This window comes from Sphaeramia orbicularis, chromosome 4, assembly GCF_902148855.1.
Source record: "Sphaeramia orbicularis chromosome 4, fSphaOr1.1, whole genome shotgun sequence".
Classification (NCBI taxonomy): domain Eukaryota; kingdom Metazoa; phylum Chordata; class Actinopteri; order Kurtiformes; family Apogonidae; genus Sphaeramia; species Sphaeramia orbicularis.
The window spans coordinates 53,144,665-53,171,958 of NC_043960.1; the positions used below are offsets into that span (position 1 = coordinate 53,144,665).

Genomic DNA, 27,294 nt, shown 5'->3' on the forward strand with positions numbered 1-27,294 from the left:
ACTGAAATTTCTTTAGAAAAATAGGTGAATTTTAACAATATAATGACTTATCATTTACACATGCATTACAACTTACAGACCACAGGGATCTATATATAACTTATTTTTTTCTTAGGATACACACATTTATTTATTGTTGAAATCTATTGTTTTTATGCTGTTTATTCTATGTATATGTTTGCACTGAAGAAGCTGCTCTTAAATCTCATTGTACATGTGTATAGTGACAAGAAAGGCATTCTATTCTATTCTATTCTATTCTATTCTATTCTATTCTATTCTATTCTATTCTATTCTATTCGATCTGAAACTGAAAAATATAGCATTTAACTTTATGATCAAAACACCTTATCAAGAGTCAATAGTCTCTTTTCCATTGTCCCTCAGATTGCATGAAAATAACTTGCAAATAAAAATTTGCCTAATGGAAAAACTACAATTCCACCCAAACTCTTGTTTTTTAATGAAAAGTTTTTGCACTTGCAAGAGGTGGTTTGTCGGGCATAACGGAATTAGTGTATTGCACAAAACTGCAATGGAAAGACCTTTTTGAGCAACTAGCGTCACATGAGCAAAAAACCCCCAGATGTTGATGGATGTTACAAGAGAAGAAGAAGAGTTTAAAACAAACATGTGGCGGTATGCGTGGACACATGAGGAAACCCAATCATATTAGAATTTAGTACGTGATAGAAGGGTAACGAGCATTCTAAATTCAAAACAACATATTTACGTTCATGTTTATGGAATGACTTCTCATGACATCTCGAGATAATAAATAAACAAATCGTCCCATTTGTGATTTAATGGACAAATCAACATTACACACTTCTGTTTTTTTGACCTTCAGTAAATATTGGTGAAGTTTGGTGCATACACTGGAAAAAATCAAAATCTTCCCAAGTGTATTTTTCTCATTTCTAGTCCAAATATCTCATCACACTTAAAATAAGACACAATCACCTAAAGAGTAACTTTTCAGTGAGATATAAGAACTTATTTTTAGACAGTAGATCTGGAAAATCTTATTTCAAGAAATCTTACCAAGATAATTTTCACTTGCTCCACTAGCGGATTTTTTTGCTAAATCCAAGATTTAATTCATATTTAATTCAAGCAAAAAAATCTGCCAATGGAACAAGTGAAAATTATCTTGGCAACATTTCTTGAAATAAGATTTTCCAGATCTATTGTCTAAAAATCAGTTCTTATATCTCACTGAAACGTTACTCTTTAGGTGATTATGTCTTATTTTAAGTGTGATGAGATATTTGGACCAAAAATGAGTAAAATACACTTGGTAAGATTTAGATTTTTTCCAGTGTATGTCCAGTGAAAAAGCAAATAGTGATACTCTTGACTGTCAGTGTCTTAGTAAATTTTGGACTTTGCAAATTCATTCCTGGGGTTGGATTGAACCCTTTAGAGGGGTCGGTTTTGGGCCTCAGGCCGTATGTTTGCCACCCCTGGTCTAAGCTGTTGGTGTACGGAGCGTCACTGATGGGCTGCTCTTCTGTTTTTTTTCACTGATGTAGTCTTGAGTAGTTGAGAGCAGTTTCATGGCTCATGAACTTGTGCACACCCCTCTGAAACGCACAAGCTGAATCGGGATCTTTATGAAATCTTAATCTAGCTGCGCTTTAAATAAACACTAACACTGTAGGTACAGAGAGGAAGAACAAGGCGCTGTGCTGTCAGGCGGCAACAATGCAGCTCCTTGGAGAGCCAAGCAAGCAGCAGTGGCAGTGATATAAAAATAGTGTAAGCAGCACCATTTAGTCTCAAGAACCAAACTTAACTCATATTTACTGACAAAAAAAAAAACAAAAAAAAAACATGCAAAAACATGGTAATATCACTGTCAGGTGCAGATATTTGTAACCCTACGCATGAGCAGAGCTGTTGAAATGTCAAGAACTGCATAAAACTCTGAAGGGGCAATAAAGGGTCAACAGTTAATACTGTTAATACTGTTACTGTTTCATTAATACATACTGTTAATATGGTTCATATTGTTCATATATATATATATATATATATATATATATATACACATACTGTCAAATATTGTTAATACTGTAAATTTGCGTCTGTTCATATTTTGTCTATTTTTATTTTTTATTCTACTTAGCTCTATTCTTATGTTGCTTTGTACACTTGTAAAAAAAAAAAAATTCTATTTTCTTCTTATACTTTATCTTATTTTTGGTTATTGTAATTTTATATTAGCTCTATTCTTATTTCTGTAGTGCTGTGGTGTTTTGTTAATATTGTTGCATTGACTGGAGTAGCACAATTAATTCATTCATTCCATTTATTTGTTTATTTCAAGCATTTACAGAGTACATGCAAGTTAAAAAAAAATTTCCAAAATCATTCATTTACACTCAAAAAGGAATGGGAAGAACCTTATTTAATCTGTTCTGTTCTGTTCTATTCTATTCTATTCTATCCTATTCTAATAATTTGTAGAATAACTATTAATGATAATCAACTCAAGTCTTAAGTGTCCTGTAATTCCGCTGGATTCTAAGTCCCCTGTTCGAGAAGAGACCTGCATTGATCATTTCTGTCAATGATCTGCTCCTTGGAAGTCACATGATCCAGAGGCCCCAGCCGGACCCAGCCACGTCATGTTACAGCAATCGATGACCTTGTTATCGAATACTTACGATGGAGCTCATTAGTCAAAGACAGATCAATAGATGTAAGCCACTTATTCATATTCTGTGTCTTAATATGCTTTTTTCTGTTAAAATGATTAGTCGAGATGTGTCGCTGTCATCTCAGCTGCTCCTCAAGCTACTGTGATAAGGACGGGTCAGATTCAATTAAATATCGTCTACTAAGCGCCCTCCTCAGATCTTAGACGGTGAGTATGTGTGTACAACAAGCTCTGCTATAAGAAAGATTATTTTAATATATTTGTATTGCAGTTTTAATTTGCTGGAAATTAGCTGCGTGTCTTCAGTGATTTGTGCTGCAATTATTGTCATTATCATCATTACAAAAGAAGAAAAGAAATGTAATTATTAAAGAAAAACAAAAAAAAAGGTTAAAAAAAAAAAAAAAAAACCTCTGAAAAGAAGAACATGAAAAATCCTCTCGCTGAATATTATTATCATTGAATTAATTATTTCAAACTGTACTGCCTTGCAGTTTCACATCTGCTGGGGAGGTGTCCACGTGAAAAATTCCTGTACAGATTATCACCCACTTGAGTCGACTAATTGCTTGCAGCTGAATGTTCTAATTGAGCCACAACAGTCCTAAGGCTATTTTCATAAAATCATCGTGCTCATGAATATAATATGCCAGCCAGATATAAAGAAAAAAAAAAACAATTTGGAGGGCCAACAGGATGTATCACACTCAACGAAGCCTCAATCCAATTCTACACACTTTAGGACCACATCCATTTTCAGTGCTTAAAAGTGAACACCCTTTTCCACATAAGTGCTAATGTGATTTTTTTCATCCCACACACACTTAAATTAGCAGCCAGGGTAATTATGGCAACAAATAATTTTGGCTCTTCAATTCTTTATTGATGAAACCAATACAGTAGGAAATACTTTTTGTTGTCCCACATATGGGTGCCTTTATGAAACTGGGTACATTTTGGTACCTGTCACTTTTCTAGCTTTTTAGACCCAATAATAACAGGTAAATTTAGATATATTTCCCCCTAGAAAGTACCTAATGATAACATCAGATAAATGCAAAAAAAACTATACTTTTGCTCTGAGCCATCCCATAATTAATGAATTTTTAATAAAATATTGGGTCCAAAAATAGGACCCAAATTGGGACATGAAAAACGATCTAGGTATCAGTGCATTTTATTTGGACCACATGGCTTGAAATTGTCTTATATAGGCTATAAATAAAGACGCTGTGTTAAATGTGTCGATCCTAGTGTTTTTTCTAATCCACATATCTGGGTTTTTCATCAGTCTCAGTCTCATTCCAGGTTTGGTGTGGAACCCATCGTGTCCTCTGGTGTTACATGCAGAACCTGCCCAGTTAAACACATATAAATCGTGAATGATTTTGCAACAGCGGTCATTTTTGTGAAACACTCTGCCTTGGATAATTAGTTCAATTCCCAAAATGTACCTGTGAGAGAATAAAGAGATATTCAAAAAAATAGTAGCGCATAATTTTCATGTCCTTTTGACTGTGTTACATGCGGATTTTTGTATTAAATACAATGTAAAATGATATAAAAATGTGTTTAATCGAAAAAATGTTTCTCTTTTATCTCAGTAAGTATGTCTTTTTAAAATAGACCCCAAGTGCTTCCAAACTTGCTTCATAACATTAGTCTACATCTGGTTTGAATTTTTAGCCCCATGTCCTGTTTTTAGGACCAGTTTCGTAGAAGTACCCATATAGAATTATTTCAGCTCGATGTTTAGCTGTTTTTTGTCTCTGCAGGAGCACAGGCCAGACTTCTAATTTGTAGAAAAGTGAAAGTGTTGTAGCAATAAAAAAAAAAATTTAAAAAAACTTCTCATTCTTCATCACATTTCTTGTTTGATAGTGACTCGTTTTGGCTGTAAAGATATTGTTTCATTAAATTTGCACCCTATTATAATGTATTGTTGTAGACAAATGAACAGGGGAAAAAAGGAATCACTAATTGGTCCCATATGTAATCTTGGATGTTTGTCAGGTTGTCCTTGAATCTATTTTCATGACAGGGGACTGTTTTGATTGCTGCCTGATTATGCAAATGCTGCCTTTATAATATAGACAGCATGGGAAACAAGCATTAAATAAATTAATTAATAAATAAATAAATGTTGCTAATTTTCACACAGATTTGCTCTCATTGGAATTTTTCCTTTAGTGTGAATTCTTGAAAACCCACACACTTGAAATAGACCTTCTGCATCAAAGGACTTTTTTTTTTTCCTCTTCGAACACACACCTTCCTCCTGTTGTTCTCAATATAATAGTTCACCGGTGACATTGAAATGTGGAAAAAACATAGTTAAAATAACACCTGAACTGAGCCTCTGGCACGCTCCGAAAACAGGGTATTAGCTAGAAATGGAGGAACGGAGTGTGTAAAAAAAAAAAAAAGCAGGGTGTGTAATATTCCGGTGGGTGTAAATGTGATGTGTGCAGCCCCCCCCCCCCACACACACACACGCCTTTCTCCGGTTCCTGAGAAAAATTAGAAAAAATAAACCTTAAATGCTGCATTCCAGTGTATTTTGGTTTGTTAAATGTTATGACGTGGAAAATAAGTTTAGAATTTGATTCAGTATATTTTCTGTCACTTTTGCAAATCCATTCTATCAACTTGCTCTGTGAATGTTAATTTTTATTTTCAGGTGATGGCTTTGTGTGTTTGCCTTTTGGTGATGGTTCCCATGAACAAATACGTCTCTAATAACTTCTGAGAAATTCGCTCTGAAGCCTGTTTTTACCGTCTCTACTTGCACCAAATGTGCACCACATATAATGACACTATCGCAGAAAAATTATGTTTTTATCGTGTCTCCTAATTTTGGTTTTTCATGTGCTTTCAACACAGACAGACTTTGGAAAAACAGCATTTTCCTACCATGCACTATTGTCGTGGAATAATCTTCAAAAAAACACTAAAACTACATGCATTTATTTCTATTAGTGATTTTAAAAGTATCATGGAGAACGCAGTGAAGGAGGAATGTCACTGTTTTTCTTGATGACATTATGGTTGAATAGTTGTTATTAGGGGTGTTAGAAAATATCGGTTCTGCAATATTTTGTAATATTTCATTTCACAATACTGTATCGATATTAAAAAGTACTTACCAATATTTTCAGGTATTTATTCAAATGCAGATATTGTGGAGGTTCATTTTTGTTTTTCTTTTATTCATTATTATTTAACACTCTTTTATTAAATAATGTTAGTTCCTTTGTTGGGATTACACAAAAATAATGTTCTTATGTTAGTTCTGAACTAACAGACTATGAACATCTGAACAGGATCTTAAACTGTAATGTCTGTAAAACATAATTTAAGTTTAAACACAGGAACATTTTGTGATATAACATTAGATCCTGTTATGATCAAATAAAAATGTGTTTAGTATTTGTGCATATTTCTGGTGTAATTCAATTGTTCCAGGAAATCATCATTTTAAAAAAAGAAACAAACAAAAAATTGCCTTTTTAACAGTATCATGATATATCGTGATATATCGTATCGTGATCCTAGTATTGTGATTTGTATCATATCGCCAGATTCTTGCCAATACACACCCCTAGTTGTTATTGTGTTTTATTGTTTATTGTGTATTGCGTATGTGTTTAATGTTGTTTGGACTTTGTATGGCTGCTACCTTGGCCAGCTCTTCCTTGCAAAAGAGCTTCCTAATCTCAATGGGACTTCCTGGTTAAATAAAGATGAAAAAAAAAAAAAAAAACCCAAAACAAAACACCATTGACTTCACGGTATTACAGTCTACTCTCGTTAAACCGCCCGCCGTTATACCGCCATTTTCGCTCACCGCCAACCAAAACCATTGCACAAAAATCCCCAATGCATTATTCCATTAGCTACCGCCATTTCCGCCTATCGCCATCCGCCAGCCCAGTTCCATGCACAAACAACACTTATACCATTGATTTCCCGACCGTTATACCGCCAGCGTGATTGCCATCGAGTACACATACATTTTAACAATGCACTGAAACAAACGCGCCAGACGCTGATCGCGACAAGCTACGAGTAGGTCTACGGAACGGCCACCGTTCATTTATCGCAGAACACTCAGTAGGTCAGGATGTCAGGAAGAGGACGTGGGATTAAGCCAAAGCCTCAAGATGATGGGGTGTCATTTCCTGACACGGTATAATAATGCTTAAAATGTTTCCCCACTTTAAATGATCCCTTACAACATAACAGAATCAAGATTTATTTAGAAACGCAATTAGAACGGGTTAACGGAGGCAGCATAGACATCATATAGTAAAGACATGCACATTATGGACGCAACCCGTTGTAACGCCATTTTCGCTATACCGCCAATTTGGCTGTGAACGGAAGTTGGCGGTATATTGAGAGTAGACTGTAGTTTGTTTACATTTTTGTGGAAAGTGCAGATAGAGTTTCAGCGAGGCTCTGTCTTGCTGCCACATCATCTTAAATCACGCATGTCATCAGAATGCGCCGATACATCCAGGAACCCTCTGGAGTTAATTGATGATTTGCTTCATTTTTGGAAAAAAAATTGATGGATTTAACCAAAAAAATTAGGCCGTGACAAAGTAACAGAAAAATATATGGATAACTAGCATGGCTTTGAGCAAGACGTGCACCATATTTTTGGCCGTGCTTTTCCAAAATTAACCGTGCAAATCACAGGTACATGGCCCGCTGCCTAATACTATGTCCAAAAATGCATATGAGAAATGAACCCGACTCCTCCATGTTCAGTTCAGTGACACTGTTTTGGATTTGGGACCAGGTGGCTCCTGATGGGTCAGTCTGTGTACCTCAGGTGAACCGTTTAGCCTGAATGGGTCTGAGGGTCCAGTGTAATAGGCAGGGCCACGAGCGTGGAGCAGACAGGCAGTCTTATGTGAGTCAGCTGTCTGACTTCATCAAACAGGGCTTGACAATAAACTCCCTGAATACAAGGGCTGCGCTGTTTTATTTCATTATTTTTTTTATTTCCCAAGATGGCTCGCCAGAGTTGCTGACAGCCTTGTACTGGCCAATATCTCTGTGTGGCACTCATATGTCATTCCATCAGATGGCATCCCTATGTGACGACTGGTCTGGTGTCTAAGGTCTCATGTCCTGTATAAAGCCCTGTGGGTGGAGTACGTACACCTTGGTACAGGGGTGTTAAACTCATTTCAGTTCAGGGGCCACATACTGCCTAATATGATATAAAGTGGGCCAGTAAAATAATATAAATAATAGGATAAGAACTTATAAATAATGTCAACTCCAAAGTTTTCTCTCTGTTTTTGAGTGAAAAAAGTATTCTATTCCATTATGAAAATGTTTACATCTACGAACCGTACTTTAACACAACATGAACAAATATGAACAGTCTGAAAATTCTTCAGAAAAAAAGTGCAATGTTAACAATACTATGCCAAAGTTGATCATTTATACGTGTGCATCACAACTTAAAGATTTAGTAACAGGCAAAATATTGTTCAAATTCCACTCACTTCTCCTCAGACATTTCAGATTGTTCATATTTGTTCAGGTTATTCATATTTTTTGTAAAAGGATAGTCTGTAAATGTAACTTTTTTTTCTAACTTTACTTTGTTTTATACTAAAACAAAGGAAAATTTGCAGCTTTCATTATTTATAGGTTATTATGATAATATTTTACAAGTCTGATCCACTTTAGATTGAATTGACCTAAAATGATTTCAACATCCTTGATTATTAATATCTTCAGTGTAATTTTTGGATTTCACAAATTCATCCTAGGGGCCAGATTAGACCCTTTGGCGGGCCGGTTTTGGCCCCCGGGCCGCATGTTTGACACCTGTGTGTTGGTAGGTTTGTTTTCCCTCCCTAAATCATCCCTGTTTGAGTGACGGCCAGAGAGTGGCTTTAAAATTCAGGACAAGTCTGTTGTCAGTGATCAATCAGTGGGACTTTAGGAGGTATGCAGCGTCTTAAAGTCAGTCCTGCCAAGAGCCTGCCCCTAATCTGACCGATGGGATTTAGCAAAGACTCAGCGCTAAAGAGCAGGAACTTCAGGTTCAGGGAAATGATGATGATGAGATAATGAGCTTCATTTTGCACTGAACTGCAAAATCTAAGTGCAGTATTTCATGTTAATTAAAACGTAGGTTGAAATGTTCTTAAACTGTGTCCTTTATGTGTATATCCCAGCCTACAGATTGCAAACTGTCCCATAAAAATCAGCCTTTTATATCCATCAGGCTTGAGAGACACTTAAATTGCATATTTTGCAAGGTTATGTATTTAACAGAACAGGTTTCATCAAACAGAATAATCACTTTCTGCAAGCCTGATGAGATTTATAATTTGCGTCTTATAATTTAAGGCTTTTAAGCTTCACACAGTTATTTCTACACCTTCCCAAATACAGTCAAAATGGATCCTCTTCATATCAAATACAAATACTATTTACAGTCCTTTATAATAAACATGTAATGTCAAACAGTATCATGTCCTTTTATACAGACCAGACCAGAGCTGCCATGATTAATGGATTAGACGTCGACGATGGAATGAACGACCAATAGTTTGATAAATGATCATCAGTTTGAGCAGTTTTTCTAAAGGGTGTTTTTGCTACTGTTCAATGTGAAATCATGTCATATCTGACCTGTTTGTTTATGAAAAGGTTAAAGATAAATTGCAATGTTTATGTTAAATTGACATTTGGTAGATGTGAATTTATTGTGCTTTGTGACTGCACCGTTTCACCTTAGTTTTATCTTATCTGCTCTTTGTTTGTGTTGCTTTCCATGTCTGCTTCATCTTTCAAGTTTTTAATTTCCTTTCATTCAGGGTCAGTTGTCTTATTATTGGTATTAATATTAATATCTTGAGTGTTGTCAATGGTAACCGGTTACTACTTTTGTCTCTTGACAGCACATTTAAATATGGTTTTCTATTTGTGTGTGAGGGAATCAGTCCCACTCCATTTGTGGCTTTGCTGCTTGGTGGATGAGTTTGAGGACTTTTTTTAACACAGGAAAAAAATAGATGTGAATAGAAAACCAGACAAACCAGACAACTGTCCAGCTCTGGTTGCTCTGGGCAACGACAGTCTGCAGCCACTATTAAGGCTTGTCAGTTATTTTTCTAAGTGTCCTGTTACATTGGCAAAAACACCTTTTTTTTTTTTTGTCTGGTGCTGCAGTTTTACCTTTGTGACATAATCTTGTAGGCATCTGGAAGATAGCAGTTGATGTTCTCCATTTGGAAAGGGTCAGCATCGCAAATCTTGTCGTCGGTGCGGCCATAGTTGGCGCTTTCAATCATTATGACATCACTTCCTGGACAGCGCAAATCAATGGGGTAACCCTCACAAGACAGCTCCCTCCGCACTAAGCCAAATGGCAGGGCTGCACGACTGAACCCTGAAGGAGAAGACAGAGAAACAGAGAGAAGGCTTCATCAGTGCAAATCCAAACGAGATGACCACTTAGACCAGGGGTGTCAAACTCATTTTCTTTCAGGTTCCACATCCAGCCCGATTTGACCTCCAGTGGGCCGGACCAGTGAAATAATAACATAACTAGAAGCACTCGGAGAGCGCAGACCTCCACCAAGGCTGATCAGTGGCCCCCCCCGTGGGCCCCCCCACGCCAAGGAGGTTATGTTTTTGCCAGGGTTTATTTGTTTGTTTGTCTGTTTGTCTGTCCGTTAGTGTGCAACATAACTCAAAAAGTTATGGACAGATTTTGATGAAATTTTCAGGGTTTGTTGGAAATGGGCCCCCCCGTGGGCCCCCCCACCCCCGATCACCACCAAAATTTAATCATTTCTTCCTTATCCCATTTCCAACAAACCCTGAAAATTTCATCAAAATCTGTCCATAACTTTTTGAGTTATGTTGCACACTAACGGACAGACAGACAGACAAACAAACAAACCCTGGCAAAAACATAACCTCCTTGGCGAAAGTAATAACCTATAAATAATGACAACTCCAAATTTTTGTCTTTGTTTTAGTGGAAAAAAAAAAAAAAAACTCATTAAATTATGAAAATACTTACTTTTATAAACTATCCAAACAAAAAAGATGTAAATAACCTGAAAAAAAGTGAAATTTCTTCAGAAAAATAAGTGCAATTTTAACAATATTCTGCCTCAACTTATCATTTCTACATGTGCATTATGGATTGGATCTACAAAGACACTAAACACTTAGTAACAGGCAGAAAATTGTTAAAATCATTCTTAATTTTGTTTAGATATTTCAGGTTGTTCATATTTGTTCAGGTTATTCACATTTAATTGTTACAGGATAGTTAATGCAAATATTTTCATAATTCAATGTTATTTTTTTTGCACTAAAACAAAGAAAAAATGCAATTCTTAATTCAAGGGTTTTTTTTTTACTTAATTGAAGATTTTTTTTTTTTTTGCTTAATTCAAGATTTGTTCCTTAATTCAAGCTATTTTTTTTTTTTTTTTTGCTTAATTCAATTCAAGACTGTGGAATTTTTGCACTTTTCAAATTCATCCCACGGGCCAGATTGGAACCTTTGGCGGGCTGCATTTGGCCCCCGGGCTGCATGTTTGACACCTGTGACTTAGATGGACACTAAAACAAGGGATCATAGATGGACGTTCAGGACACAGAGGGGCGGAGTCATCACAGATGGACCGCCCACTACTTTTTGATTCATAACTTTAAACCAGATAAGTTTATGACAAATATTTCATTTTGTAATTGTAATGCCATCTTAAACAGACTCAAAGGGCAACGTTTAGTTTCAAATATTTTTAAAATGAAAAATATCCAAAACTACTGCATCACGGATGGACAAAAAAATTAACGTCTAATTTTTGCAAAGTGAAGTTCCTCTGACATTTTCATCCTCAAATGTATTGAGTGTATACCTTAAACCCTCTATTTTACAACCCAATAACTGGTTATAGAGGAAAAAAATATTTGATCAGACCTAAATAGAAAGAGTTTTGACAATTGGCACAAAAGGACCAAAAAAAGTAAATATCAAGTTAAACATTTTTTATTTCAATTAGCAATATCATATACTTTTTTTTTTTTTTTTTTTTTTTACAATATTTACAACATACAAATAATATTACCATTATATTCAAATGTATTTGGAACAGATATATTCATTTATTAATTTTAAACACTGTGTGTTTAGAATATGATTTAAATAATATAATAGTCAAATATCAATGTATTTGAAATAAATGTAATTTATTTATGAAAGTTTATAAAATGAACTCAGAATAATGGCACAAAACTTTGTCACTTTCCAAACATCCAAATTCAATAAAGTAATTACCTACCCAAAAATTTAAATTTGGTGCAGATTATTGTAATTAAATGTTTTTGACCAGATGTTAACGTTTCCTTGACTTCGCCCAGAGGCAGCATCTTTGTAAATGCTCTCTTTGATTTTAATTTTAAGGCTACAGTGATTTAACAACACAAATAATGTTAATGTGTCAATACCGAACTCTAGACCGCTGGACCCACATACATCAGTGTATCGAATAAACATTTCCGATCTCAACTGCACCAGTGAGCTACTGGTCTTTCTGTGTCAACCAGACGCCATAACCGCTCCGGAAAAAAAATCAATAACTGTCATTAAAGTCTGGTTTGTCAGCTAAAATGTGTAGAGCACTGTAACCCTCTGGACTGTCCATGTACTGGCACAACTAGCACAACACTAATAAGGATGTGAGAGTGAAAAACAAAATACATTAGGAATTTTAAAATAAAGAAAAAAAGGGTTTTCTACCAGTTTTTATTCTTGTAATATTACTGACCTGTGTTTCATTTAAATATGGGAACACACTGTAATAGAGTTTATGGCTGCAGATACTGACTTCTGGTACTTGCAATGCTCATTTTCTATTCAAAATGGAAAAAAAAAAAGTACAACGAGCATCTGCACAACATGAGTGTAATTTAATCCACTTTTCTGTATTGACAACTGAAGGGAGGGCTATTGGGAGGCTGGGGAAGAAAAAAAAGTTTGGCTGCATGTGTGTATGAGGGAGGGAGAGGGTGTAGGAAAAATAGAAAAGAAATCAATACTGTGGCTTAGTGCTCTGCAAATGTGAACAATGCCAAAAGCCGTACTCAAACTAAAAGTAAATGACATACATACAGTAAGAAGGACCAATCCGAATGCAGGATATTTTTGGTCTGGGCTCAGTTCTGCAGCTGTAACATACTATACATTCGAAGAGAGGGACATGGAGCTTAAAAATGCCAGCTGCCCCTGTGTGAACTTTGACTAAACCACCAGTAGTATTGAATAATAACTACATTTTCTGTGCTTCCAGAGGTGATTCTGTCACATCTTAGAGTCTTGTAGGACCTGTGTGTCTGTTACCTGCAGCGATGGCTGAGCTGTTTCTAATGCATTCACTTCCCCTAATGAGGTTTAGTCTAACTGGCCAGTTGGAGGAAAAAAACAAACAAAAACAAATGCTGTAACTACTTTACATGCACTAATTTGTTTGGCACAAGGACAACTAAACCAATCCATAATTGCTGTTGTTTATAACTACAAAGCTTCTTTTCTTTTCACAAGTCATTTGGCGAAATGCTCTTTGTGAGGCGACTGTTTTCTTTAAGGCACTGACTACAGCTCTGCTGAATTGGCCTGGGAAGTCTCTGTTCATTTTACCCTATTGGATGCTTCATCAATTAAGAACCAATACAATTATCTTTGTCTGATTAAACGGTTCGCAACAATGGCAGGGGATTAGGATTCTGTATTGTGCCCCTTGCCAGAAAATGCTACTGTGGTATTTCACAAAGGAAGATAAATGTCACTCTGTATTGCCTGAGCTTCCATTTGTGGCCCAATCAGGTAAAAGTCTCACTAAGGTGGTCAATGAACACTGTAAGCCCAGACTTTGTATTTACTAAACCGCTTTAATTCCAATGTACTTAAATGATTTAAATCTTATGACATTACTATGAAATGTTCAGTATATTCTAATAATTTGTAGACATAGTTGAAAGTACAAAAAAGTTTAAGCTGAATGGATTTAAATCCCTAAGTTTTAGTCATGACCACACCTTTTTATCTCCGCATTGCATTGTGGGTATTGGGCATGTTGCTGTAAATGTGTTGTCTTTCTGTGCAGGGGTTCAGTGGGGTTGTGGTGTTAGTGTTAATTTGGACTTAATGTGTGTATGTCAGTGTTAATTGGCCTTTTTGTGTTTGCTTTTGTATTTTTGTAGACCTGCACCATGAGTCAGAGCCACAGGCCCAACAATGGATTTACTGTTCAGCTAGAATAGAGAAGTTTCATGTGATGTATGCATACATTAAGTCTTGTTACGCGCGCATATTGGAGGCAGACGTCACGCTGAGTTCGTAGTGTGTTAAATGAAAACATGGTGGAATAAAACCCGCACCTGTGGATGGACCTGCTAAACTCCTGTGTGCCGTTTATTCCTTAGCTTTCACCAATTATAAGTTAGGCAGAAAGACCGCTGGGTTCCATTGGTGGCAGCGGTGGTTCTGTTCTGCCGACCGCTGTTTATAGTTATTACCGCAGTTAGCGTAGCTTCTCAGTTTAGTTAGCCTGCATGCCTGTTGTGCTTAGTGGCATGGAAAAAAAGAATTGTCATCATGTGGTACGGTGATGAAGACCCCTTTAAACCTACCAGGAGGACTTCCCCTGACCTATCACCCTATGGAGAGAGAGTGATTGTGGATCTACCACAATCACTCAGGCGACACCAGTGAGCTCAGCGGGGAGCTGGTGACAATACTCCCCACCCGTCTGTGACAGTCTGCTTTTCTACTATGGGACAGCCTTCCTGATGCGGTCAAGTCAAATTATGTGGCCGTGAAAGAGAAGATGGGATCGGCTTTGGACAGAGACAGTTAATGGTTCGTTTTAGAGCTAACATATCGGCTCATTCACGAGTTCTGGGGGAGAGCCTGGAGGTGTACGCGGCTGATGGGAGCCGGCTGGTAGCTGGTACTCGTGTTTTTGCCACCGAGTTGTGCGCGCAACTTAATGACGTCACTGTTATTAGTAAACATTGAAACTCATCTATAGTTCTTGTTCTATGTAAATCTTTAAGTTTTGCCAAATTAAAAGCACTTCCTGTACTGGCAAATTACACTGAGCTAACTTCCTGCCCAACATTCATCCATGCTATAATATATTAAGTTGAATAATTACACAAAGTCATTTATATTGCAAAAGATTTTAATTTAAATTTTTTGGAATTGAGTCCAATGAACTGATGATATCAAGTCTAATGATAATACAAAGCAACTAACACTGCAACAAATTTTAAGTTAAATTAACTTGGCATTTAGTGCATTGTACTTAAAATAGCAATTCCATTCAAATCAAGTATTTAAGTTTAATACGCTCAAGTTTTCAGTACTCATTACTTACATTTTTTAAGGCAACGAGTTACCTCAGATTTTTGAAGTAAACTCAACTTATCCGGTCATAACAAATATCTCCGTGTAGAGGAGGGAAGCTGCCCTGTCCTATCTAAGACACCTTTTGGTGAGTATGCACTCACCAGGGAGTGATTTTTTTTTTCTGCTGTTGCTCTTTCTGACAGAAAACTTTCTCATGTGACCAATAGGCATGAAAAAGTAAAGGCTTTCAAATATGATAGGTCTCAGCCATATTTCATTTTTGCAGCCCTTTTCTCTCTAGAGTCAAAAAGAAACGCTTAAGGTGATAAACAATTTATCAGAGATGTTGGCTCGTGAGAAAAAGCCCAAGTGGAAAAAAAAAAAAAAAATGAAAACATGGCATGTTAGGAGCAGAACTTGACAACCAATTTTGAGTTCTTGTCAATGCACTTCAGTGGAACGCCATCAGAAGTCGGCTACGCAATGTGTAGTAACAGTAAAAATCTATGTAAAGCATCAGTCAATGTCACATTACAATTTTTAAGTCATGATACGAAAATAGCAGATGTACCATATAAGGGAGATGCATCAATTGCTTTTCGTTCAACGGCTGTCAAGTCCAAAGACAGCCTTTAAATTGGCCACATATGCTGAACCGGAAATATTTAAACACTTGATAAAATATGCAAGTTAAATAACTGACACAGATAGCAATGCATGAGCTGAACACATGCTCTGCTAAACCCTATATGTAATAAAGTATGTCATGCATGTAATAACCCCCCACAAATATACAATAGCTCTAATATCCGCATATGAAATTTAACACGTCTTTCCCTGGTAAGTTGGACACAATGGTCTGTTTTCTAGTTGGTCTATAGAAGTCACACAGACTTTACATGGATCAGCTGTGCTGCAGTCATGTAAGGATAGGTGGGCTACACAGTCCACACTGGCCTGTTTTGTGGTTAGGGGTGTTAGAAAATATCGGTTCTGCAATATATCGCAATATTTCATTTCACGATACTGTATCGATATTAAAAAGTACTGTATTGATATTTTTAGGTGTTGATTCAAATGGAGATATGGCGGAGATTCATTTTTGTTTTTTGTTTTTCTTTATTGTTTATATCTAATTTATAATTATTTAACACTGTTTCATTAAATAATGGTTATTTGAAGCATCCTAAAAGCACTTTTTCCTGTCTGAGAGGCAGATGTTAGTTCCTTTGTTGGGACTGTACAAAAATAACGCTATAATTTAAGTTTTAACCTAGGAAGATTTTGTGATATTGCATTAGATCCTTTTCTGATCAAATTAAAATGTGTTTATCTGTACATATTTCTGGTGTAATCCAATTCTTCCAGGAAAAATCAAAACCAATAAAAAAAAAAATTGCCTTTTTAACAGTATCATGATATGTCGTGATATAGGTCTTGTGATTCTAGTATTGTGATTTTTATCGTATCGCTAGATTCTTGCCAATACACAGCCTTATTTGTGGTTAGAACTGATCTGGTTCTTTGGCCATATGCAGTAAGAAACAAGGTTATTATCGTTAACAAAAACTAACAAAATGATGAAAACTAGAATTGAAAAAACATTTTCGTTAACTGAAATAAATAAAAACTATAATTAAAAGAAAAAAACGATCACTAACTGAAACTGTATTGTGTGATTACAAAACTAACTAAAACGTATTTTAAAAAAATGGATAAAATTCCTTTCACTTTCGTCTTTGTCAAAGTCGGATTGATATGAAATCGATTTATTTCCCTCGAGCAATTTTAACTGCTGGCACCATATGATATTTAACAGTCCGTCACTTCTCGTTACTTGTGGTTTAGAGTCGTCTTCTCGTCCCCACTCTACCTGGAAACATGGAGATTTAAGTTGGGAGAAAGCAGCAGAGTCCTGTCTGGGATTTATTTGAATTCTATGGTGAAGGAGATAAAAGATACAAAAAAAAAAAACTAAAACTAAACTAAAATTAAGCATTTAGAGAATAACAAAAGCTAATAAAAACTAGCAAACCTGCTCTAAATACTAATTAAAACTAATTGAATTAGAGAAAAAAAAGTCAAAACTAAATAAAACTAAACTACTATGAAAAATCCAAAACTATTATAACCTTGGTAAGAAAGACCTCTGAGCTTGATCTTCAAGCATGCAGCCAAACGTGCTGTTGCCCAGTGTGTCCCAGGAACACTGTTGAAACACTTAAATCACTCTGCAGAACCTTTACAATCTCCTCCTCTGGTTTTATGATTTACAACCGATGCAGTCTCTCTGCTTAAGCAGGAAAACGGCGCTGAAGCAACAACACGGAGATAAATGTGTGTTGGAGAATGCTGGGAGACTCCTACTGAAATACACCGGCAACTTCTCAGCGCAGGCCACCATAATAACCACACATTTTCATGTTCAAATCTCTGCAAATCAGACAAAATTGCTGTCCTTAAAGCGCACTTTATTTGCCAGCTGGGTTTGTGCACCATAGACCAGAAGTACAGTCGTAAACAACCTCCCAAAGCCTCTCTCCATTGATTATGCCCAAGGCTGAACTACTTTCTCGCCCGGGTGTCAGATGGTATTTTTGGTATAGAGGATATGAGTGACACAAACTCTAATCAATATGGGGACACCCAATAGCCCAGCGAGCCAATTTCAGCTTTAACAGATGAAGGTTCTTATTCTAATTTCAACAATTAGACCAGCTGCGTGCTGTTGAACATTCTGATGTTTTCACCAATTAATGTTTTTCTTTTTTTTTTTTCTCAATTTTTTTTTATTGTGTTTCAACCAAGGTTATAATAGTTTTGGATTTTTCATTATAGTTTAGTTTCATTTTGTTTTGACTTTTTTTTCTCTAATTCAGTTAGTTTTAATTCGTTTTTAGAGCAGGTTTGCTAGTTTTTATTAGTTTTTGTTATTACCTCCGCCAAGGAGGTTATGTTTTTGCCAGGGTTTGTCTGTCTGTTTGTTTGTCTGTCCGTTAGTGTGTAACATAACTCAAAAAGTTATGGACAGATTTGGATGAAATTTTCAGGGTTTGTTGGAAATGGGATAAGGAAGAAATGATTAAATTTTGGTGGTGATCGGGGGTGGGGGGACCCACGGGGGGGGGGGGGCACTGATCAGCCTTGGCGGAGGTCTGCGCTCTCCGAGTCCTTCTAGTTTTCTTTTTTAGTTTTACTTTTTTAATATCTTTTATTTTCTTTGCCGTCGTATTCAAATAAATCCCAGACAGGACTCTGCTGCTTTCTCCCAACTTTAGTCTCCATGTCTCCAGGTAGAGTGGGGACGAAAAGACGACTCTAAATGACAAGTGACGAGAAGTGACGGACCGTTAAATATCATATGTAAGTAAGTCAGTAAGTAAGTACATTTTATTTATAGAGCACTTTTCACAGACAGTCACAAAGTGCTTTATCAAGTCAAATCAGAATCAAATCAAGTTTACAGAGACCCAACAGAATCACCCAGGAGCAAACACTTGTGATTGGTGACAGTGAGGGTGCCAGCAGCTAAAATTGCTTGAGGGAAATAAATCGATTTCAATCTGACATTGACAAAGACGAAAACTAAGGGAATTTTATCCATAATTTTTATCCGTTTTAGATAGTCTTGTAAGCACATAATACAGTTTCAGTTAGTTATCATTTTTTTCTTTTAAATATAGTTTTATTTATTTCAGTTAACAAAAATGTTTTTTTCAATTCTAGTTTTTGTCATTTTGTTAGTTTTTGTTAACGATAATGACTTCGGTTTCAACAAGAATCAACTTCTAAGAAAATATCACTACACAGAATTTCACTCAGGAATAATTATAGTCACCTTAATTTGCAGGTTTGGATTAAAAATAAATGAATAAATAAAGTTTTTATAAATAAATATTTAGTGTGAAGGTTATTCCATTCGATTCAACACAGTCAGATACTACATTTTCATTTTGTGGTTTTTCTATCAGAAAAAAACGTCATCTCAAACCCACTACCAACTGCAGGGACCACCGTGGACACATTGCCAGCTGGGACAGGCTCCAGTAGCCCGGAAACCCTCTCGAACGTTAAGAAGTTCTGAAAATGAATGACTGAATGAATCTCAATCCAGAAATAAACACGAACTCTGACCGTAGATTTGGGCTCGGTGATGTCACAGTTTTAGACTGTGATTAGTTTTAATTCGTCAGTGCTTTTTAGTAGGGGTGTAAGAAAATATCAGTTTTGCAATATATCGCAAATATTTCATTTCACAATACTGTATCGATATTAAAAAGTACCGTACTGATATTTTTAGGTATTTATTCAAATGCAGATATGGTGGAGGTTCATTTTTGTTTTTCTTTCTTGTTTATATTTTAATTAGTATTTAACACTCTTTTATTAAATAATGTAAGTTCCTTTGTTGGGATTGCACAAAAATAATGTTATGATGTTAGTTATGAACTAATAGAATATGAACATTTGAGCAGGATCTTAAACTGTAATGTCTGTAAAACATAATTTAAATTTGAATACAGGAACATTTTGTAATATAGCATTAGATCCTGTAATGATCAAATAAAAATGTGTTTAGTATTTGTGCATATTTGTGGTGTAATTCCATTCTTCCAGGAAATAATCTTTTAAAAATGAAACAAAACCACTAAAAAAAAAAAATGGCCTTTTTCACAGTATTGTGATATATCGTATCATGATCCTAGTATTGTGATTTGTATCGTATTGCCAGATTCTTGCCAACACACCTTTACCTCTTAGGGGATTTTCACAGAGCGTACTCGGGTCCGTATCCGAGTACGCTGGACCCCAAAGTCCGCTTAATTGTGTCCATGTGAATGCAACCGTTCTGTGCTCGAGTACCGTACCCGAGTCCAGTTGAGAAGGTAGTCCTGGGTCTGGATCACCACTCCGATAACGGAAGTGGGTTAATCACCACGAGACCATAGACGGCGCTCCAGTTGTCTCCTGAAAAAGCTTCAGATCCACACGGCCTTATCAACCGAAACACTTTGTGATATATCAGGGACAACAAAGGTCGCTCTGCTTCACTTTGCCTCAAACAGGATAACAGACAGGTAAGGGTTTATCTTTCTCTGACTTCCATGTTTGTTGGATAGCGACAGAATTCCGTCCACACTGCCACCTACTGTTTGGGCCCTGGAACACCCATTCGTACTTGAGCACGGGCCGCGGTATGCGCGTGTGAACACATTTGCAGGAAAGGTGTGAACATATCCAAGTACGGTACAGATTTGAGTACGCTGTGTGAAAACACCCTGATTTGTCTTCTTCAGAGGGGTTGTACATATTGTCATTAAAAAACTAAAAAATAAATAGTGCTGTCGAGACTTTCCTACTCAGCTAGTGTTTGCTTTAACCCTTTCATCCTACAGCTGTTCTCTTATATATTCATGGATTTTGTTGTTTTAGTTTCATATTAACTAACACAGTGGACGCTCATGCGCCATCCCATACACTGACATTGAAAACATTACTGTAACTTTGCTGTTTTTGATAAACCCGATCTAATATGTTCGAGTGTAAATCAATTCCTTGTTATTGTTATTAGACTGTAATTAACAACAAGTTTTGTTTTGTTTTTGTTTTTTTTTGCATATTATGTCCATGAAGTGAGTAATGACTAGTATTAGAGTACACTACAAAAAACAAAGTTAAGGATTTTTCTTTTTTTTTTGTCTTTTTTTGTCATTTTTGCCATTTGTAAATAAAACTATGGTCATTAAAAAATGTGTTTCAATTCAATTCACACACAAAAAAGTAAAAAGGGTTGTGGAAGAATCCCAACTGAAAAAAATAGCCCAAAAATTCAAAATATCCCTAACTTTTTGTTTGTAGTGTATGTTAAAATGTGAGAAAACATCAAATTAGCAACATTTACTGTTTTTATGTCATAGTTTTCACTCAGTATATCAGTAAATACATGTTTCTTTGCTTCAAAAATTAAACACATGGTGTCCAGCTTGGTGGACATTTTTGCAACACCATGAAAAATAGCTTCATAAAAAAAAATTTAATTGCATTGTTTTTTTAATGCCCAAAGAGGAATAAAGAAAAAAATCTTGATTAATGTTCTCATAATTCATGCATGAAAGGGTTAAATGACTTTTAAGTTAGGATATTTTACAGATGGTACTGCACTAATTTATGGTTCAACCTCGGCATTAATAAAGTATCTATCTATCTATCTATCTGTCTGTCTGTCTGTCTGTCTGTCTGTCTGTCTGTCTGTCTGTCTGTCTGTCTATCTATCTATCTATCTATCTATCTATCTATCTATCTATCCATCCATCCATCCATCCATCCATCCATCCATCCATCCATCCATTTATATATCTAACTTATGGGCTTGTAATATCGATGAAGCTAGTACAAGTTATTTCAGTCAATACTTTAGTGTCTGTCTTCACTAAATTGCTGACAAACAATGATCATAAATCTGTACAGTAATCTGTATTTGGATCCGGGTTCTGAACTCCATCCTACTTTGAGTCTGATTTACACAGATGCTTCGGAGTTACGTTAGTGTGAAACGTGTTCATTCATTATCAATGTCTGGCAAGACAAATTAGGCCGCCACAGGCTAGGTAATTAATGGAAACACTGCAGCGTCACAGATGTGTTGACTCATATTTACTTTGTGTAGACATTGTCAAAGTTTTGTAATAATGCTGGTCAAAAATGATGTGAAAATACAAAATTCCAGGTCAGAAAAAAAGCATTCATAGAAACTGAGCCTCAAAAACCATTGATTCAGATCATGGATCGTGGTTCTCCTTGAAATGATTGTCATACATTTTTTTTTTTTTTTTTTTGGTCAGGCTACCCAGATTGCCCCAAATTTGCTGTAACCACTCAACCGTAACTAATCTACTTAACCTTCAGATGGAGCTTTCAGTAGTGTTACAAATACACGTTCACTAGTACACAATTACTCAAGTACAAATGAATTTGAAAATAACATTGACTGCACCACACTGCCCAATCGAAATCCAATCCTAATATCATTTTGGTGTTTTACTGTTGCTTTCTTTTATATTATATAATACAGAGTTTATGCACCTACTTCAAATAAATCCTCCTTCTCTGTTTTCATACAGATAATATAAAGACACCCAAACATCATCGATAATATTCTGGCACAACAATGCAGCGCAATTACAAGAGAATAATATGATCAAACTGAATCTACCATAAATGAGATCCAGTGGCTGCATCACTGTCTCCCTAAACTAAATAATTTCATTATTCAAATGAGCCAGAAAAATAATTATGATTTTAGTTGGGAAAGCATTAGCATAATTATTTTCTGTAACACGATATGAAAGTTATTTACTTTTCATATAGTACGAGTAAACACAGAGTATTTTTATATAGTGTGTATTTACTGGTGCAGCTTATAGAACTTGTTGCTATATTTTGATATTTACCTTACATTTGGGATGAGGTTGTTGAATCAACAAATCATCAGTGCAACACAACACAAACCACTACTGCTAAGGCACAAAAATACATGACTGCAACCACAAATCTATGTATCTTTTTTTTTTCCCACTTTCGATTGTCAGAAACACACACATACTCACACTGTTCACACTCACAGGAAAACTTAGCACCTTTCTCTTCACAGGTACCACTCACTTCAGACACCTCCTCAAAATATGAGATGTTAAATTATACTAGCTTTGATGTGTTCTCTGCTGTAAAGCACTCAGACCTGAAAAAGGCAGAGCAAAAATGTTTCTGTAAAGATAGACACCTGTCAGTCAAACACCCAAAAGGAGAACGTTTATATTTTGTGCACTAATTAACTAACATGAAGTGAAGTAACAAGCCACAGTCAATAAAATATTGTGTGAAAAGCCTAATCCTGTGACCATAGCAACATGTTGCAGCAGCAGAGACGTAACCGGCTCGATCCTATGCCTTGTTGACAGTCTTCCTCATCAGGCATTCTGGTCAGCCACCACTAAAAACAGCATTCAGTTCCTCTTCATCAGCTATGTTGCAAACATCAAATGCAGCTCTGATCAGTGTCACTGCACAACAGCATGCACTCATCTGAGACTCTAGCTGGTTTCCACTGCATGGACACATTTTACTGTAAATTTCACCACATTCGATGAAAATTAAAACCAGCTGCTTGTTTAGTGGTCGAAAATACATATAACCACTCAGCCTTTTAACATATGCTCCATCCATGCTAGTAATTGATTTTGACCAGAGACCAAGGCCTCTATTTCCATGGGTTATAGCACTTTATTACACAAATGAAGAACCTCCTTTTAAAGCTGGCATTTATGGTCCTGTATAACCTTTGTGATGATGTTAGGTCAATAGAACAGAAGAAGTCGCCTATATAAAATAATGTAAGGGAGGGGTTGAGGCTGTGGTGGGTGTGGGGTATTGTGTGTAGAGTCTTTTTTTTTTGCCACATATAAGCCAAATCAATTGGAAAGTGACCATCTGGAGGGATATGAGTGTCACTGAGGCAGAGGTAATGAACAAAATGTTCTCCTATTTCACAGAAACTGATAGTCATTAGGATCTACATCAGCCATGTAGTCCCATGAAGGTAGATATTACGTCAAACGTGGTAATATCTACGCTGAGGGACTGCAGGACATGTTTACAGAGCAGAGTGCAAGTGCAGACTCTGAAAGAGATGAGTTTTTTAGGGCTTTTTTTTCTGAAACTCCCTTGTTTGATAAAAGAAATAATGTTACTATTGCCCAGTGCTGAATACGAGGCATAAATGACAGGGGAACTATTCTGCTTTTCATCAGGCCTATCATGCATTCAGTCAACGGTTTTCATATTAAAATGTCCCTTTGTAACTTTAGTTACACATGCTTCCAGGGTAAGTCCAGGGGCAAAGCAGTGGCTGATCAAATGCCTATTCAGAAACTTGCTCTGCCATCATTGTGGCCAGAGGACAAAGGAGGTCTCCAGATTATTTTGATGTGAAACCAGATAATTTTTCTGTCCAGAGCCAATGGGAGGTGTGACGGGGACGCTCCCAATGCTTGTCATCTACTGTTAACGCAACCCTTTGATTTTCCTGATGAGACTAAACAGCTGCTTGTAAATGAGCTATAGCATCTCCAACCCGGCCGGCCATTATTCTGAACTCCTGAGCCGACAAGGTAGCTTGCTGGGGGGATTTGGGGTGAAAGAAAAGTGTGGCCTATAGCATTAGCTTGGAGCCACAGGAAGCGCAGCTTGAGTCTCCGAGGTTCTGCCACCCCACCACACCTCTTCCCCCACATTTCTCTCTTTGGTACAAGCAAAGGAAGTCTGTGAGCGAAAAGAAACCTTTAAGTCAAGACTCTTCCCACAGTGCTGATTCTATAATCCAGAGATATCCTTTACAACAGCATGTATTCTTAAGAAGTCAGGTCCACACAGGGGAGGAGAATAAAGAAAATATTGCATATATCGTGCTAACAGCAGGGTATGAGGTAGACTGCTGACTCTGTGTGGCCATTGTAAGAGAAGAATTACACCACTGGTTGACAGATATTAACATCTTTTGAATTTTCATTCATCTCAAGACTACGCCTGTGTATTTTATGTAGTATATTTTAATTTACGAAGCAATTTCAGGGACCATTCCTTCTTATTTCTGTTCACTGTTAACCTGGAATCATGGAAGTTACAATCTCTGCTCAATGGACACTTTGAAACTGTTCCAAAGATAAGGACCGAATCAAGAAAGAAATCTTTTCGGTTTTCAGCTCCTGATGCCAGAAACAAGCTTCAGTCTGAGCTCCATCGACAAACACTGATTCCTTTCAGCACTTTTAGAGTGAGAGTGAATCCTTGAAATCAAGGCTGTCAGTTTGTAAATGTTTAGATTGATTGTTTTGTGTGTGTGTCTGTGTGTGTGTGTCTGTGTGTGTGTGTGTGCAAATGCTTTTACGACTGTATTGCTGCTGGTCTCCCTTGAAAAAAAGGATAAATGGATAATGGATAAATAAAAGTCAATAAAAATAAAAAACAATAATAAATTCTAATTAAAATAATAATAATAAATGGGGGGGGTTCTTCTTGGTGTTGTATGAAGATGATGTCACTTTTGGGCATGGCTGACAGAAAAAGACAGTCACTGATGTTGAGGTTTCGTCTCCTCTGTAATTCAGCCCACAGCATCTGTAGATTATTAAATGCTGTGACAACTGACGCTGAAGCTATGACTTATGTGGCAAGAATTCACTCCCACATCTTTTCTTAAAGAATTTAAAATGTATTGTTGGGCTGAAAAAAAAAAAAATCAAAAAGTTCTTGTGATGTAAAATCCTAAACTAAAACTCTATAATATTATGTTACACCGAAACATGTGGGATACTAGTTAATGTTGGAGCTTTGAAATCTTTTTGAAGACTACAGGAAAGAAAGAGAGAGAGAGAAAGAGAGAGAGAAAGAGAAATGATATTGGGAGAAGAGGAGGAGGCAAAGAGCAGCAGGGGAATGAGCATTCCAACCTCATTTGTATTCTCCACCATCCAATTCACTCCAGTTCATTTACATCTCTGCTACTTCCATAGCAACAGCAGGGGGGCTATCAGGAGCATCTTTGATATAGGTACATGACTCTGAAAAAGATCTTGTCATTTCTCTTTGAATAGAAACCATAAAAAGGTTTTTTTTTTTCCCCCTTTCCTTTTAGTGTTAAGGTAGGCTTCTTAAACCAGAAATTTACCCTGTCAGACACATTGTTTTTCTTTTCTTTTGCGTCTTCTCTGTTCCTCAGATCCAACCAGCATTTACAGACATGTAAGCCAGCACAGGAAATGCCATCAATGCACACAGAAATATGATCCTGTATCTCGGTATTTGACGGTTTTACTGTATTGAGACAAAATACTGGACACAATGAGAGCCCGGAAATCAATACTTAGGTTTTTTTTTTTCTTTTTCTGTTACATTTCATAAGAATTTGAACAGATTCGAGGCATCAAGTGTTGCTGCCAGACAAAATAAAAATGCACCGCACCAGCAGGAAAACACAGCCTCATCAAATTCCACGTACACTTGTATGTAAATCAACCTTTAGGCCTAATTAAGCTCTATGGGGCTCATCAAGGTCATAAATGCCCTTTTTTCATAATGCATTATTGACTTCACATCATCTGCACATGTCGGCTGACTGCACTCGCACAAGCACACAATGTCATCTCACTGTCTAATATCGGATAGCCCTGGGGCCAGGCAGAGGGTGTGTGTGTGTGTGTGTGTTTTTTATGTGTGTCCATGAGAATGGGGAGTGCTTTTTAGGTCACACACACACACAAAAAAAAAGCAAGGACATCTTCTTGTAATGAAATGGCTGCTACGACCATCAAATGGCAAATTCTGTCCCATGGTCCTTAACAAATGATCACTGGCAGATTTGAGCCTTAAATTACCTTTACCTTTTGAGATTATCTGAGGTAGGTCAGGGCTTTTTGTCAATGTTAATATAAGACCGGTAAGGTAAATGTGTGATTTTTAGAGGAATCTGGAAGTGAAAATCCTTCAATAACTACACCAAATTGAGAAATTATACAGAATGGATGAATTTCATTATTGTGGGTCTGCGATTCCAGCTGGTGTATTAAACTTAAAGTGAACTGGCTGCACTATGCATGCTTCTCTTTGAGTCATTTCTCATGAGGAGTGACAGGGAAGTTTCTGCTGAGAGTCATGGCGGCCTTTGGTGACATTAGGCACCGTGGACCTCATTACTTTGTCTGATCAGCGACAATATTTCCAACAATATCAAATTATCCATTTTAACCGTGATAAGGCTGTGAGAAACACATTCACACTATTTATGAAAGACCTTTCAGGTTGGATTTACTATGTGTTTCTCAGGTCTTCTTCTGGTCTGTATCATTTCCACAGTTTCCATTACAAATGATAAAATAGACTCGGATACATTGGGCAGCCTAGACTTCCTTCTCTGCTCCAATGAAGCGTTTGATGCTCCTCGATTCAATAAGGAAGCATTTCCCAATGGGTCACTATGGCAGCACACACAAATGAGAAGGGTCCATCTTCTTGGTTTGCATTCCCCGTGTGCACTTCCTCAAGCAGACCACAGCGGTGGTTCCCCTTCCCGAGACCAGGATCTCATGTGTATGCATTTGTGCCACATTATTCAGCTAGTGCTTCAACTGACCCCCACCTGGCATTGAAATTCCCTGACCAACCTGGTAGT

The 27,294-nt window shown here is 36.7% G+C and overlaps 1 protein-coding gene across 34 annotated transcripts in view; it reads right to left on the reverse strand.

Annotated features, from left to right (window-relative positions):
• The window catches only part of adgrl2a (adhesion G protein-coupled receptor L2a), a 157,557-nt gene that overhangs the window by 82,797 nt on the left and 47,466 nt on the right, over window positions 1-27,294 (reverse strand). For 33 of the 34 annotated variants that reach the window (XM_030131826.1, XM_030131824.1, XM_030131821.1 and 30 more), the window contains exon 3: window positions 9,878-10,091. In XM_030131826.1, the coding sequence (XP_029987686.1) occupies window positions 9,878-10,091 (214 nt within the window). Of the gene's footprint in view, window positions 1-9,877; window positions 10,092-27,294 lie in introns of those variants that run through there. The other variant, XM_030131838.1, reaches the window with a different exon arrangement.